The 14,417-nt window shown below is 43.0% G+C and overlaps 1 protein-coding gene across 8 annotated transcripts in view; it reads right to left on the bottom strand.

Moving 5' to 3' along the window:
* JCAD (junctional cadherin 5 associated) overlaps positions 1 to 14,417 on the bottom strand; it is a 104,865-nt gene that overhangs the window by 49,363 nt on the left and 41,085 nt on the right. The window contains exon 2 of one of the 8 annotated variants that reach the window (XM_025204397.1): positions 11,970 to 12,078. The exons of 4 other annotated variants lie outside the window; for them this stretch is intronic. Coding sequence is in view for 1 of the 4 variants with exons in the window: in XM_025204400.1 (XP_025060185.1) it covers positions 5,632 to 5,717 (86 nt within the window). In the remaining 3 variants the exon portion in view is untranslated. Of the gene's footprint in view, positions 1 to 2,661; positions 2,928 to 5,631; positions 5,789 to 11,969; positions 12,079 to 14,417 lie in introns of those variants that run through there. 3 more of the 8 variants (XM_025204400.1, XM_014520055.2, XM_025204394.1) reach the window with 3 other exon arrangements.

The raw sequence follows: 14,417 nt of genomic DNA, 5'->3' as shown, positions 1-14,417 counted from the left end.
GGGGGGGGGAGGGTGCACATGCTTACTGTTAATTAATTTCTATTATATTAATATTTAGTTTGTCACTGGGTAGATTTGATCAGGGAAAAAGGGGAATCATTCAGACTCTACTCTTTTTATTTAGAATATTTTAAAAAGTTCTCCAAGAGCAAACTACTGGGTAAGCGCTTTCAAAGCCAAATAAGGAAAACAGCTTCTACCAGCTCCCATAGTAGCTGGTGTTCAGAATGTCTACAGCTTGTTTCCAATAGTGAACAAGCACTCTACTGCTGTTCCAGAAGCAACCCAAGTGGGGGTTTTTTTGTCCTTGGCTTCTTATTTCCATGCACAAAAAGAGCAATTAAAATATATATTCAGTTGTCTTCCATACTGAAGATGTATCTGGTTCCTAGAGCAGTTGGCAGTGGATGAAGTATTTCCTCAAATGACAGCTTTTGTTTATCACAACAGTAGAACTAAATAGTAAAGTACATTTATCAAACAATGGGATTAGCCAACTCCTTTCCCTCCAAAAAAAACAAGCTATAAAAGACAACATGTTTTAAAAATGAACTGGGCGTTCTTGTGCTGTTTATGCCACTTTGTAGGAATACATTTGTCAGGGCAACAAAACACAGTACTTGCATTTCTTGACTGTGTCTTAAAATTAAAACCTTGAATGCCAACAGCTCCACTTAAAATACCTCCACGCAAAGCCTGAATAAATTGTTCCCACACTAAAATATGCGGTTCTTTTTTTTCTTTCATTTTTTTTTAACTGATAGAAAAAGCACTTAGTTTGGGCAAAACACAGAGAGATCACAATAATAATTGCATTTAATCTTTTGAAGTGTGGAGTGTTTTAATAAGGAATCCATCACAGAGTTGGACTACTTTGAGATGACGGCGACATCGGTTATAAAGCTTGGGCACCATGATCAAAAGGATTACACACATTAGCATTCCACTAATCACAGCAGGATTGGTCAGCCATTCAGGCCAGGATTCAAAGAAAAAAAACCCTGCAAACAAACACTTTCTCCTCCTCACAAATGCAGTTGGTGGCTTGTCCTTGATGATCCCTAGGGCTGTGTGGCATCCCTTTCTTTTAGACTGATGAAGATCTTGTGTGGTGGTGAGCACAGTCCTGCGTGCTCCTTCTGTTTATCCACCAGCCTCTCTTCTCTCACTATTTGTTTTACATTAATTTTGCATACTTTTCTAGAGAAGCAACAGCCTTCTTGTAGCTCTATATCTGGATCATAAATGCCCCTTGCATCCACTTCTCACGTCTGTGCACTCTGCCAGGCATTCACACAATAGCTTTTGTTTTGTTCATTGCAAGATCCTAATACCATAGTAATAGTGTAAAAGATTCAGGGTTTAGTGAACATATATGTACTCCTGAGGTTCAGGAATACTAAATTGTAAGTTCATAATATGCCACTGATCATCAGGTAGCCTTAAGCAAGGGTTTATGGTGGCAAATTTTTTGAGTGCTGAGATTCCTTAGAGACTGACTAGAAAAGTGTTAGCAGTGTAGAGGAAGAGAGAGCGTCCTGACTTTCCTAAATGGCTACTGATTTTGGATGTCTACCTTATGACGTTTACTGGTGTCTTTTGCACCCCAAAATTGAAGCACTGAAAATTAGCGGCCACGCTTGGAAATTTAGGCCAGTATACTTCATATTCTAAGCATACTACATTAATTTAATACTGTCCAAGGAATCACTGACGCATGTTAATATTTCAGTCCTGATATACTTTGGCAACTTGTACCACAGCCATCTTTCACTGTTTGGTGTAATCAACAACCGCCAGTTATCGCTACTGTAGATGTTAAAAGATCCCATCAACCTCCTATGAGATCTTAAAGATCATATCCAGGTTGTTGAAAGACTGACCACCCTTTCTTTTGTAGCCGGAACTAGTGAGTAAACTTTCCCAGTGTTCTGCAAGTCCACAGGCTCTTGAAACAAAGCACAATAGCAAGGTTTAGCAAGTGAGATAACCCTTTCCACTCAGAAGTAGAGGAAAACAACATCTGTTAAAAACAAACAAACTGCTGCATTGGGTTAGCAAAGACCCAGAAGATTTCAGAGACATAACTCCTGGTTGGGTCAACACGTTGCGAAAATTACAAGAGAACAATTGTTTCATACCACGCTCTCCCACCGCTAAATTCCCTCAAGGTTAATTAGGATGGACTCCTGCCAAAGTCATTAGAACTGATTTGGGCAGGAACTTGCCTATGCTCAAAAATGACCGAGAAATTTAGAAATGCATCAGCCTCCAAACAAATGGGCTTTGCGCAAAACCAAATTTGCATGTAGCATTGTCATTGCTGGAACAGTCAGGAGAATTATTTTAAATGACCTTTCTCTAATTAGGCAGCGAAGCAGAAAACTTTTTTGCACACCCATTGAACAATGTATCCTTGTTTTGTTTTCTATGTGCTCCTTGGGTCATGAAAGACTAGTCAAATTACATACTTAAAAGCAATATACCACTATAATCTACTAATGCTTAATACACACACTCAAGGCAGACAGAGCAGTCCACTAAGTATTTCCTGAACACTGAAGAGCATGTTATAGAATCTAATTCCAGCAACTCGGAATAATTAAAATGGAAGTGAAGACACAACCCGGGGCCCCAGCCTGGGCAAGAGATTTTACCAACCTGCTTTGTACTTGGGGTAGGATGATGCTGTCCCACCCAAGGAGCTGCCAAGGAAAGAAGGAAACACGCCTCAGGTAGTCACTGCCCTACTCACTCCCCATGGCTCTCCAGGAGACAGTAATGTGCCTCTGTTCCTTTCCAAATTACCACCCCCATTTCTTGACAAATCACCTGTGCTGGCTTATGCACTGGGGAAGAGGGCTGGGTAAGGCCACTCCCATCTCCCCCATATGGGAGGAGAATCATGGGCATGCAATAAGGGTGGCGGAACCAGAGCCCAAGTGATTAAATGGTACAAAATGCCTTGGCATAACAAGCTCTATAGCAGTTGCTGTTAACTGTATTTGCTCCTGCAACATTTCCTTTTATTCACCCGATCTACTTTAGCCTGAAACTGGAAGATCATTGTTTTCCGAGTGTCTATTAATAACAATAACAAGTGGTAACATCCTTTTTTGCCTTGGAACAGAAACTTAAATAAAATGAAAGGAAAAACTCTCCAGCTAAAGAGCGGAGCTGGAGAAAATGAGATATGCATCTCATTGGCACTAACCAGGAGCACAGATCAAAATGATTGCTCAGAGCAATCTGGGAGCCCACAACAAACAACACTACCACCGCTCTGCTGCTGCTAAATTTCTGGACACTTGGGAAGCTCCACAGGCCAAATAACAGAGCCCCACAGGCCAGGTAGGTCCAGCTGGTGGAGTTGGTCCACAGTCGTACCTAGTACATGGGTCTGGGCCCAGCTCGCCTCATGGCTCCAGTCCACACACCAGCTGCACCCCACTCATCGAGTCTGCACACCAGAAAGGTTGAGCACTACTATTCTCAGCTATTCTGAGACAATTATCAAATGCAATGTTCAGCTCAACATACTACACAAAGCTGCAGCTTTTTTTCTTCTCTGTTGTAACAGTTAATTGAGCCTGCTTGGCATCAGTGCCAATACCCTTATAATAGTAAGTAATAGAACAGAGGTAAATGCTTGCAGCCTTGTGTAGTACAGCCCTCACCCCTCCAGCTAAAGCCAGTGGGTCTCATTTGAGCACAGGTGAAGCTGCATGGGTAATCTGTGTGACCATAGCCTAAGATTTTTATGATCATGTTTTAATTTTCCTTTTTAAGACAAGCTGCTATGAAGACAGATGCTGACTTTAACATTCATGGGTTTCTTCATGCAGCATGGTTAAAAGCGTGTCAGCAGGGGCATATTTTCTAAATCAGGGCCTTTGACCTTAGTAAAGAATCCATGTCTCCGGTGCAGAAAGTTTGTTAAAAGGGAGAGAAGACTGGAATTAACAGGTGCAAAGTGACATGAGCAGCAATGGAGATCCTATGAAATTGTCAAAGGTGGTAGTACAACACAGCATACACCATGTTGAAGAAGACAACAAGGGTGTATGGGGAGGGAAAAAAAGATATGCAATATCACAGCAGAAAAGAACTCCAAAAACTAGAGAGAAAGAATAAGAGAGAGATTAGATTTCTTCATGGGCTTTTTCAGGTTTGTTCAGAAACGGACAAAACTATATAGACCTTAAAAACAGACAAACATACTTTACAAGATTTGGGGATTTAGCTAAACTCCTTTAATCTCATTTCAAAATGCCTGCAATCTGCATGTTTGCTGTTAATTCACCTATTACGTGGGGGACAGAACAAATTTAAGCTTTGTAGTAGCTGCATGTTATCAGCCAGTCACCCATTTTGTCACTTGCCTGTACATACAGAGTAACTGAAGCTTTTAGTTATGGCTCTTCAGTGTGATACTTTGTTTTTTTTAAATATACAAATGCCTTTCAAGCATTTTTATTTCTGTTGTTACTGGCAAGAAGCTAATGCCTTTATACCACCAAGCTGGTTGTATTGCAGTAAAGCCCTCATGTCTGCTATAAAGCACCTAAAATGACAGAAATTGTGTGGCACTTTATGGCTAAACTGATTACATCTGGAGAGATGCCTGGAGAATCAGAGACCCAGGCTGGCCATCAAGCTCAATAAACAATCTTTACAGCATCTCCCTTACAAGGGTTTAGTTGGGAACAATAAACACGGCAGGAGAACTCCAGGGATGCAGCAGCCAGGCACTAGCAAGGAGACACGCACACAAGCACTTCTTAGATTTCAGTCTTGGATTACTGAACCCTAATCCCCAAAGGATTAGATTCACTCTGTGAGGGGCAGGACTTTCAGCCACCTGGGGTTAACATCATTATTTCTCTAATGTATCCTCTAAGAAGTCAAAAACAGTCAAAAAATGTATATAAACAATGGAAGGCTATCAGTAGAGAAATTGAATCCAATGAAGCAACGGTCAGTTCATCAACTACCTAGCAGGCCACTGGAAGTGAGCCCTGGCTGTACTTACTTGAGAAGAGTCCTTAGAAGCATGCAACTGAGCAAAAGCCTGACTTGAAAAGACTGCTTCCAGGGCTGCACGGGTAAGGCAACCCTTCTCTTATGCTTCGGATTCCACCAAAGCATAGAAGAGCAAGGGGAGCTGCAAACTGCAAACCCACATTAGGTGGTTTTAGTCTTTAGGTTTTTGCCCCAATTTCCCCCAGGCTAAGAGAGAAGCACATGCCAGAGATCCTAGTTCACAGCAAAAGCCAAGTGGATCATAAAACTCATTCTTCACTGGTACTCAAATAACTTGACTGGAGATCATATAATCTGTTCCTGCTTCAGCAAAATTATTAATCTGTTTGAAAAGTGTCCAAGCTGCATGTAGAGACTCTCTCTGCTCAGACCTCTGGGATAGAGCAGAGACCACAGTTTGAAAAGATGAGAAAGTTCTCATCGCTGGCAGCTACATGACAGCTCTGTAGTGGGGCAGTTTGTTTTTGCAGCGTGCCTTAAAACAGAAACAGCAAAGTCGCTCAGACAGTTCTCTTGAAATCTTATTTCAGAATGAAATTAACTGGCTGGAGCTGGGAGATGTAATAAGAGAACAGGTCAGTGACTTACCAAGTGGCTCCGTCATGCTTGCTTCTGTCCTCTGCGCTGGGGAGTACTGTGAGAGTGCTTTGCATGAAGCAGCCAGTGCTGAGCATGCCTAGTTGAGGGCAGCCTGCCTTGCCTTTCCTCTCCTCTCCAGCAGCTTAATGACTTTGAAGTGAGCCTCAAGCTTCCTTCAAGTTTTCAGAGACTCGCTTTCTAGGAAAAAGGAGTCTATCCCTTTCATTTCAATCCAGGTAGCACAGCCGCTGTTTAATTCCATCTGATCATTTCATTATCATCTCTGACAATGCTTTAGCCATAGGAAGTAGCTTATCCCCTCAGGATTAAAAACTTTCTTGCTATTGTGCTGCAGATTGGAACGGTGTGTGTATATACACATATATGTAAAATTAACTTCAAATGTAATTGGCATGAACCCACAGTGCCTGGGTGAGATAGACTGCAGCTCTGACCCAGTCTACACAAAGGACCCGCAAACCTATCACATTCTCCAGGAGCTCTTGGGTCTCCTGATGTGGTAATGGCCCCTCATTCTACCCCGTTCTTGGATAGACATCCATACTTCAAAATGTTTCCAAAACATCCATTCTTTGGTCCCAACTTTGCAACTTGTGCTCAGGCAAAAGACCTGCCTATGCAGAACAGCAGGGCCCAGAGCTCGCAGGTTGAGTTCATGGGCTTCCTCCTAGCCTTGTGCCTGGAATCAAAGATCCATGAATTCAGCTTTAATTGCTGCGAACATGCTTACTGCTGTGGTGGAAAGTTCATGTCCCATGCAACACTTCCAGGTGGTAAAGCAAGCTCAATGCATTTGAATTCTAAATAAAACCAAGCATTTGAGGAGCTGGGTGCCTGGTTAGCTTCAAGCAGAAACCCCCATTGGTCATAGCTGCACGCCTTCACAGGCCTCCTGCATAGCATCTAGCTATGAAGTTGAGTCAGCCAGACTTCCGCATGTAGCATCCTCCCAGAAAAATAACACTCAAAAAGCAGAAAGGCCTGACCCAGGCACACCAGCCGCCAGTTCTGATAACAGCAGGCTTGTTGGGAACATCCTTGAGTGTGGAGTATATTATTTTCTTTGAAAAGACAAACAATCACCCCCAGCTCCCCCCCAGGAGCTGCAGAGTAAGTAAGCACTGTACAGTTCATAAGAAAAACATTTGCCCTCCCTGTGCAAGGAGGTTCTGTAGGAAGGAAGATTATAGTTTATCAAGGGAAAAAATAGGATGTGCTTTTAGAACTCTCTCCGGCACTCTTGGCTGCCACCCAGGACAAGACATCAAAGGGATCCCTTCTTGTCCAGGGAAGTGCTTTTGGGGCACTTGGGAGTTTGGAGACTAGCGGCAGGAGATGGTAATCACAGCACGTAAGTGATGACTGGAGAGACAACCCTACGCTTCCAAATCAACCCACTGGAAATTTCTCCAAAGAAAGTTACTACATGGCTCTGTGGTCTTAAAGTCCCCTTTGCCTGTAATACTGGTTCCATCTGTTTCTGGTTTCACCATACCCAATAAATATGACTTGAATGATATATCTGATTGGTTTAATGAATTGTCTTAAAATAGATTATTTGATGCTGTATCTTCCCACCGTTTGTTCTGGCTGCAGAGATAGCTGGCTAATCTGAATATTTAATGACATTTTTCAAATAATGTATTTGTGGATCATATACTTAAATTTTTCCTAGGTTTATGTGCTGCTTCACATCTTTGAAGAAACTTCCACCCAGGCTCCCAAAGCACTTGTAACAAACACATCCATGACTTGGGCTTTACCCAACCCCATCAGGTATGTGTTCTTTGCTCCATTTAATAGCTGGAGAAACAGAGTACAATGAGGTTAAATGACTTATCCAAGATCACCCCAGGAGTCTACAGAACAGCCAAGAACAGAATGTAAATGTCCTGATGCTGTAGCTGTAGGACCATCCATCTCCTGGCCTTTTTTTGATTTTTGTTATAATCTAACAATTAGTCTTTGATCCTGCAAGCATGCATGCATGTGTGTAACTTTTCACACAGGAGAACTTTTGCCAGCTTCCATTGGACATTACTACCTTCAATGGGACATATCACAGGCCTGAGGTTAAATAAAGGTCTACTATCTGCTGGATCAAAGTCATAGTTTTGTTTCATAGGTTATTCAGAAAAAAACTCCACTTCTTTTGTATGTCCCACAGGTCACTTACTGGTATATATAATAGAAAAATTAAATGGTTTCATGAAAGCCATAGGGCTGTTGTCACAAAAGGCATGGAACAGATACTCTGTGATGAGATGATTAATATAATCTGTCATAAGTGCAGAGGGCTGAAAATTGGGTCAATTATTTAAACCTCTTCTTGTGAAACTGGGAGAGAGAGTAAATAGGAAATAACCAGAACCGATGCCTCATGCAGAGACCTTTCTGGGATGATGAATGTCATTTGCACATGTGTAATCTTAAATACACCAGGAGCTGTTTGCTATCCTGTGTCATCTTTTAGTGACAAGAATGCAGTCCTGGGAAGCAGTGCTCCTTCCTGCGCCCCAGCCCCATTTACTTTTTGTCGTGTGGTTTAGTATGCACTATACAAAGCACCTCTCACTCCAGGTCTGGTAGCTTCCTGCCACTATAGCATAGTCCTCAAGGGATTGGTAATACAAGAGCTAGCCAGAGCTGACAAACCAGAAGAGGAGAACTACTTACTGAACACTATGACTAGGGACAGACATTACGCATAAACCAGTTTAAGTCATCAGAAACTGGTTTAAAGCTGTAATACTGGTTTAAAGCTGAACAGACATTCAGTGCACATAAACTGGTTTGAAAATGGCTGAAACTGGTTTGAGAGAAATCTGGTTGATTGTAGTATCTGATTTAACTGATTTGGGTCAAACCAGTTTATGCAATCTCTGTCCCAGACCCCTTCCTGGTTTAAGTTAAATCAGACACCCTCAGCATCCCAGCATGCTCTCTGGGTGCCCAGAAAGCTGGCCCCTTCCCTCTGCTCCCTGGCTGGAGCTCTGGCAGAGACTTGCAGGCACAGTAGCATCTGCCTGGCTTCCTCCTGCTCTCTGCCTCTCCACACCACTCCCTGCTAAGCAGGGATCCCCTGTCCCCTTTGCCTTACACAGACACCTCAGCATTAGCTAGTAGACCACATGCTGGCTATGGTCCATGCTGTGGCAGACAGCAGTGTTGGTTTAGGGCTTTTTGCAGCTAATCAACAGTTCAATTGGCAATGTCCCTCCTTCCTTTCTTGTTTAAAAAGAGTTTGAACTAATGAGAGAGGCTGTTTGTTTTCTGATGGGGTGATAAATGCTGATAACAGAGCTGATAAATGCTCTGTTAGCAAAGGGGGGGACCTCTCCCTAATCCTGCCAGAGCCTGGCCACGCCCCCTCAGCTCAGTCCTGCCAAAGGGAAGGGAGGGCTGCTCTAGCACCCCCCAGCTTCTAGCCTGAGCCACTGCAGGCATGTGCCTGCATTGCTGGGATGTCTGTTCGGTTACAAAGTGATTCAGCCTAGACAGGTTAGACTAATTTACAAAGATTGAATCAATTCAGCCTCAGGCTTTCTGAATGTCTCTCTCTAGCCTATGAGTGTGGATAAAAGAGGAAGAGTCTTTTCTTGTCCTTGGGGCTAGGTGCAGATATTTAAAAAAACTGAGATAGAATTGATTTAAATTATGCATTTTTCTGTAAGTGGTGTAGTTTAGATCAGTAGTGAACAGAAACACATTTGCATCGGGGGGGGGTGGGGGATGGCAAATCTTAATCTGGATTCCACCATTTTAAAACCAGCCTATGCCAAATTTATGTTCTGTTACAGGTATAAATCAGTTTCCGATCAGTTAGACTGGTAAAAGTGTAATGTCTGTACCTGGCCCAGGAGTTAATGCTACATCCAGTACAACACAAGCAGATAATGCTCCAGATTATCAGCTACTCAGCACATCTTGGAGGGGTGGAAATATTTTTTTATCATGTTATTTTCCAGAAGTTTTAGATCTGCAGTTGCTCTGGAGGTACAGTGATGTAAACTCTGAATTTTCTCCTGAGTCTTTCAATAGTTAATGTTTCTTTCTAGAAGTCTTAGCTCCTGACAGTGAGAATTTCAGCTTTCAGTTTTAAAATAATTAAGTTTCTAGCTCTCCCAGTTCCATAGCAAAGCCTGAACATGTGAATGGTGCATAATTAGATGCTCAGAAACTGGAAAGCAGATATTAAAATAAAAGGTAATAGATGTTAACATCTCAAGTCCATTCTCCTGGGAGTGCTGTGGTATTGGTGTGGCCAGCCATAATGGTCCAGGGAATATGCAAGAAACAAGATTTGTGAGGTTCCTAAGAAGCTAATTTGATGATTTGGTCCTGCCTTGAATCATGATTTTTGGTGGCAAATGTTATAAGTACCTTTTAGGGAAAGTTCTGATTGAGAAAAGATGACCAGGTAGCTGAGGCACCTGGGAAATCTGAGTTCTAGACCTGGTCTTGCCACTGACTTGCAGACTATGACACAGCTACTTTGTTGCTGTTTCCTCTCATCCTTTGCATATTTAAAATGCACATTTTTCAGGGTAGGCATTGTTTCTTACTACGTGTTACTACACCTGGAACAATGAGACTCTAGTCTTAGTGGGGGCCTCTAGCCCTTCTGCAATCCCTATAATTAATTCAATGATAAGGTCAGAAGCTAAAAGGAGGGTCATGAAAGGTGGGAGGTGAGGAGGGCAGCTCTGCTTTTCATGCTGAAAGCTTCATCCATTCCTAGCCTGGCTGTGCAGTCCTTCACCATGCCTTGGCTGTTGTAGAGAAGGCTCCCCCTCCTGGCTCAATTTGACTTCTGGAGAGAAGGGTGGTGGTTTAGCACTTGAAAGCTTCAGATATAAAATGGGTCCAGAAAGACAAAACATGGCAGTGAAAGAAGTATATGAAAGGGGCCCACAGAAGAATTGCTGCATCCAAAGCTAAGACATACAGATCCAGAAAAAACTGGTCAAATGTAAGAAACAACGGGCAAGGAGGTAAGGAGAGGGAAAGAACAAACTACATCAGCCAGCACTTTAGTAGCAACAGCAATCCTGCTTCTTCTAGACCAGTGGATCCCAAACTGGGGTTTGTGACACTTAATAAGCATTGTGATGAACTCCACAAATTCAGTTATAGCAGTATGACTCATACTGGAAGTGGAAAAAATGGGGAACAGCTACTCCAGCCATTGATACCCATGTCACTGATGGGTGACATACTAAATGATGAATGAAGGAGAAGCTCTGCAGTGTTCAGTGTAAACTCTTGCTGCTTTAAGCCCATGGGAAGTCAATGGGAGCTTTAGTAGTGATTTCAATCACATTGGGACTTGGCTTTCAGCAGTTTCTTTCCACCTACCATATCCCAAAGTTTGCTGTTGGTGTTCCATCATCAGCTTTGTTGCTCAGGGTCAGTACTTTTCTTGCATTTTTGCTAAGCTTGTTATTAGCTTTGTTACATCTGTTTTGGAAGTGACCTTTCAAAACAGGGCCTGGTTGGAAATGCAAGAGATGTATGGGACCAGCAAGTGTTTAAGGAGTGATACAAGACAGAAACACTTTTTAGTTTTTAAAATGAGTAAGCATATCAAAGTTTCATCTAAATATTGGTACAGCTCTATGGTTCTCATTGCCTGGAATGTATTTTGGAGCATATGCTGAAACCACCACATACCTGGAGGTTACCATAACTAACTAGCCACAGATGTAGTAATAAATCCATCCTTATTTTCCCCCCCACTTCTATCCTATATGGGATGCATTATAGCCACAATATATTAAACTTTCTTGGAACACATGCTATTCATAAACAAAATTACTATTAAGTTTTTGCAGAAAAGCAGGTCACATGACCCATCTGGTCAATAACCACCTGTTTATAGAACTGGCACCTTTCTCGTTTGGACCATGGTAGTCTGGAATATTTTATAGTTATGTCAAGGGAAGGCATTGAAATTGAAAGGAGATGTTTTTTATTTGTCTGTTGTTTGCTGTTTTTAGCAGTATTTTGACCTGGTCATTTAGATTCAGTTTCTTAACTGTTTTAACAGCTTCCTGAACAGTTTAATGAGCAGACCAGAAGGGTGTGTGGGTGTCTTGGAGCGGTGAGGAACAAACTCAAGGTATTTTTTAATGATCATTCTTTAGAGAGAATGTAATATGCATTCATTGCTCTAGAAAGGTGCTGGATTGGAAGTTGAGAGGAATGAAGGTCTCTGATAAGTCACAGAACTGATACAGCATGGGTTGCAGCAGCAGCACAGCAGTTTTGCAGTGGTTGGCAAATTCTAACTCAGAAGGACTACTTTACAGGAAGACGTTTTTTACCTTCAAAGCCCTGTCAGTCTTTGGCCTCGGCTGGGGCTGCGCACCAGTGTTGCAAAGGAGGTGTCAGATATCTGTGTCCTCATCACTGGGAGGGAGTTGGATATTTTTGCTGCACAAACAGGGATACCAGTAGAAGAATGATAGTGTAGTACAATAATTAATTAAACAATTTTTCTCTACTAAAACTTGTGTGGAAAGTGCTCAAGTCCCTCAAGTGCTAAATAAACATGAGGTCTAAGAGGGAACCAGTCAAGAACACAGTTTCCATTTAAAGAAAGCACTTTTGTTCCTTAACAAATACTCATTCCTTGAGACAGGGCTAGAACTGTGGCTGACATGATCATTTAAATGTTTCAGGCTTGAGAAACATTTTGAATTCTAAGAGCACTATGTAATGGGCTAACTACTGCTACAATAATTCTTAGAGCATCTTTTTTGCAAGTATGTTAAAGAACTTTCTAATATGAAGATGTGTATCTCACATACCCATGAGAGGCAAGGAGGTATAAGTATTATTGTCCCTGTCAGACCAGGAGGGAACAGAAATGATCTTGAGGTTAAGGCAGAAGACTGGGGCTATGCCTATACTTACCCTTGCCTCTGCCATCAGTATTTCTGGCAGAAGACAGGAGCCATACTGCTTGACTACATGCAGGTCCAAGCATGTCTGACAGGTCCACACAGTAGGGGTGTGCGAAGTGGGGCCTATTTGATGTAGATTTGGATTTGGCCTGAATCAAGGACAGTGATTCGATTCGTTGATTTGGATCACTATCCCTGATTCAATTCAACCAAATCCAGATCTGAAGATTTGATGCTGATTTGGAGAATCAGCAATTCAGACATAGACACAGCTTTAAAAGTTTTTCCTACATACCCGAAGGTACCAGTGCAGCTTATGAATGCTGCAATGCTGGGGTGCATGGAGCGTCTCACAGGAGTGTGGGGGGTGCCCTCCATGTGCTTGGTGGTGAACCCGGAGGTGAACTGGAAGTACTGGGTCCGCTGGGGAGCACACTGGGGGCCCGCCCTGCATCCACCCCCGGCTTGGCAATTGGCTGGAGGGGGACCCCAGGTGCCCCCCACAGACCCAGGAGGCACTTGGGTGGCTGAAGTGCTTCTGGTTCACTTCCAGGTCTGCTGCCAAGCATGCTGGGGAGCCCCCCGCACTCCTGTGGGATGCTCTGTGCTCCCCAGCAATGCAGCATTCACAAGCCGCCTGCTACCTAGAGGTATATAGAAAAAACATTTAAAGTTGTGTCTATGTCCGAATTGCGGAATCTTCCTGAATCTCTCTGAAATCAATTCAGAGGGTTCCGATTTGATTCACAGAGATTAAAGGATCCTCTGATTTGATTTGGATTCAGAGATTCAGCCACCAAATCAGGCTGAATCTCCGCTGAATCGAATCAGGAACTGAAGCTTCACACAGCCCTACCACACAGCACCACTCAGCAGTTATGCTGCCCAAGTGTGAAATGCACCCTGGGAAGGAACCAGTTGCTGTAGGTGTGGAAGGGTGTACATGTGCCTTCTGTCACCTGCCACATGGTAGCACAAGCCTTCCTTCATTGGAGAGAGATGGTGCAATTCAGCTGTGAGGTCTGATGGTTCAGGGGATGTCTGAGTGTAGATGCACTCAGAGTGTAGCTGAGTAAAACACTGTAGTATAGATTAGCCATCAGCCTTGCGTTCATTGAAAAATTACCTGTTGACAATAGGTGTCAATAATTGGATCACCTATACCTAATGTTGACCCCTGCTGTCAGTAATGAGTCATTTTTCAAGTACAGACCAAGTCACCAGAGTGGACTTCCTGACTTTATAAACATGGAAATAATACATGAGCAAAGGGTGTGAATCTCATTAAGAGTCATGTGACAAAAGTTTCCACAATGCGTAATTGCGATGAGGAAAATAAACCTATGCAACAAAAGATAAAAACAATGGCCTGGATTTGCATCTCATTGGCCAAGGCAGGTGCGTCTAACCCTGAAAGATGTTGATTAACTGCTAGGAAGAGCCAGTACCTCTAACTCTGGTTAACTTCAGTGGTACTTGACAGTGCTTGGCAACTCCTAGATGCTCAGTATCTTGTAGGATTGGGTTCTAAATCTGAATACTATCAAAGCAATAAGGCACTTTCTACTCTCTGCTGCTTCAGTATAAATTTGGATTAAGTCCAGAATCACATAATACAGGGCTCTCCAACTGGTGGCCTGCAAAGGGTTAATCCGCACCTCCAAGCTCTCACCTGACCTCAGACCAATGGGAGGAGTGGATTGCAATAGCTGCTGGAGTCTCCAGGCTCTCCCCTCCCTCCTCAGGCTGCTGCTTCCTGCTTTTGGCAGTGCACAGGGCTGAAAGTGAGTCCAGGGCCATGCGCAGGAGGGATTGGGCAGAAGTAGGGGGAGGAGGGGCTTGCACAGGCATGCATTACAATGGGGG

Source organism: Alligator sinensis, unplaced genomic scaffold (assembly GCF_000455745.1).
Source record: "Alligator sinensis unplaced genomic scaffold, ASM45574v1 scaffold309_1, whole genome shotgun sequence".
NCBI classification, from domain to species: Eukaryota; Metazoa; Chordata; order Crocodylia; family Alligatoridae; genus Alligator; species Alligator sinensis.
Note: the sequence above shows the minus strand (reverse complement) of the source record. Positions and strands in the feature narration are given on the sequence as shown.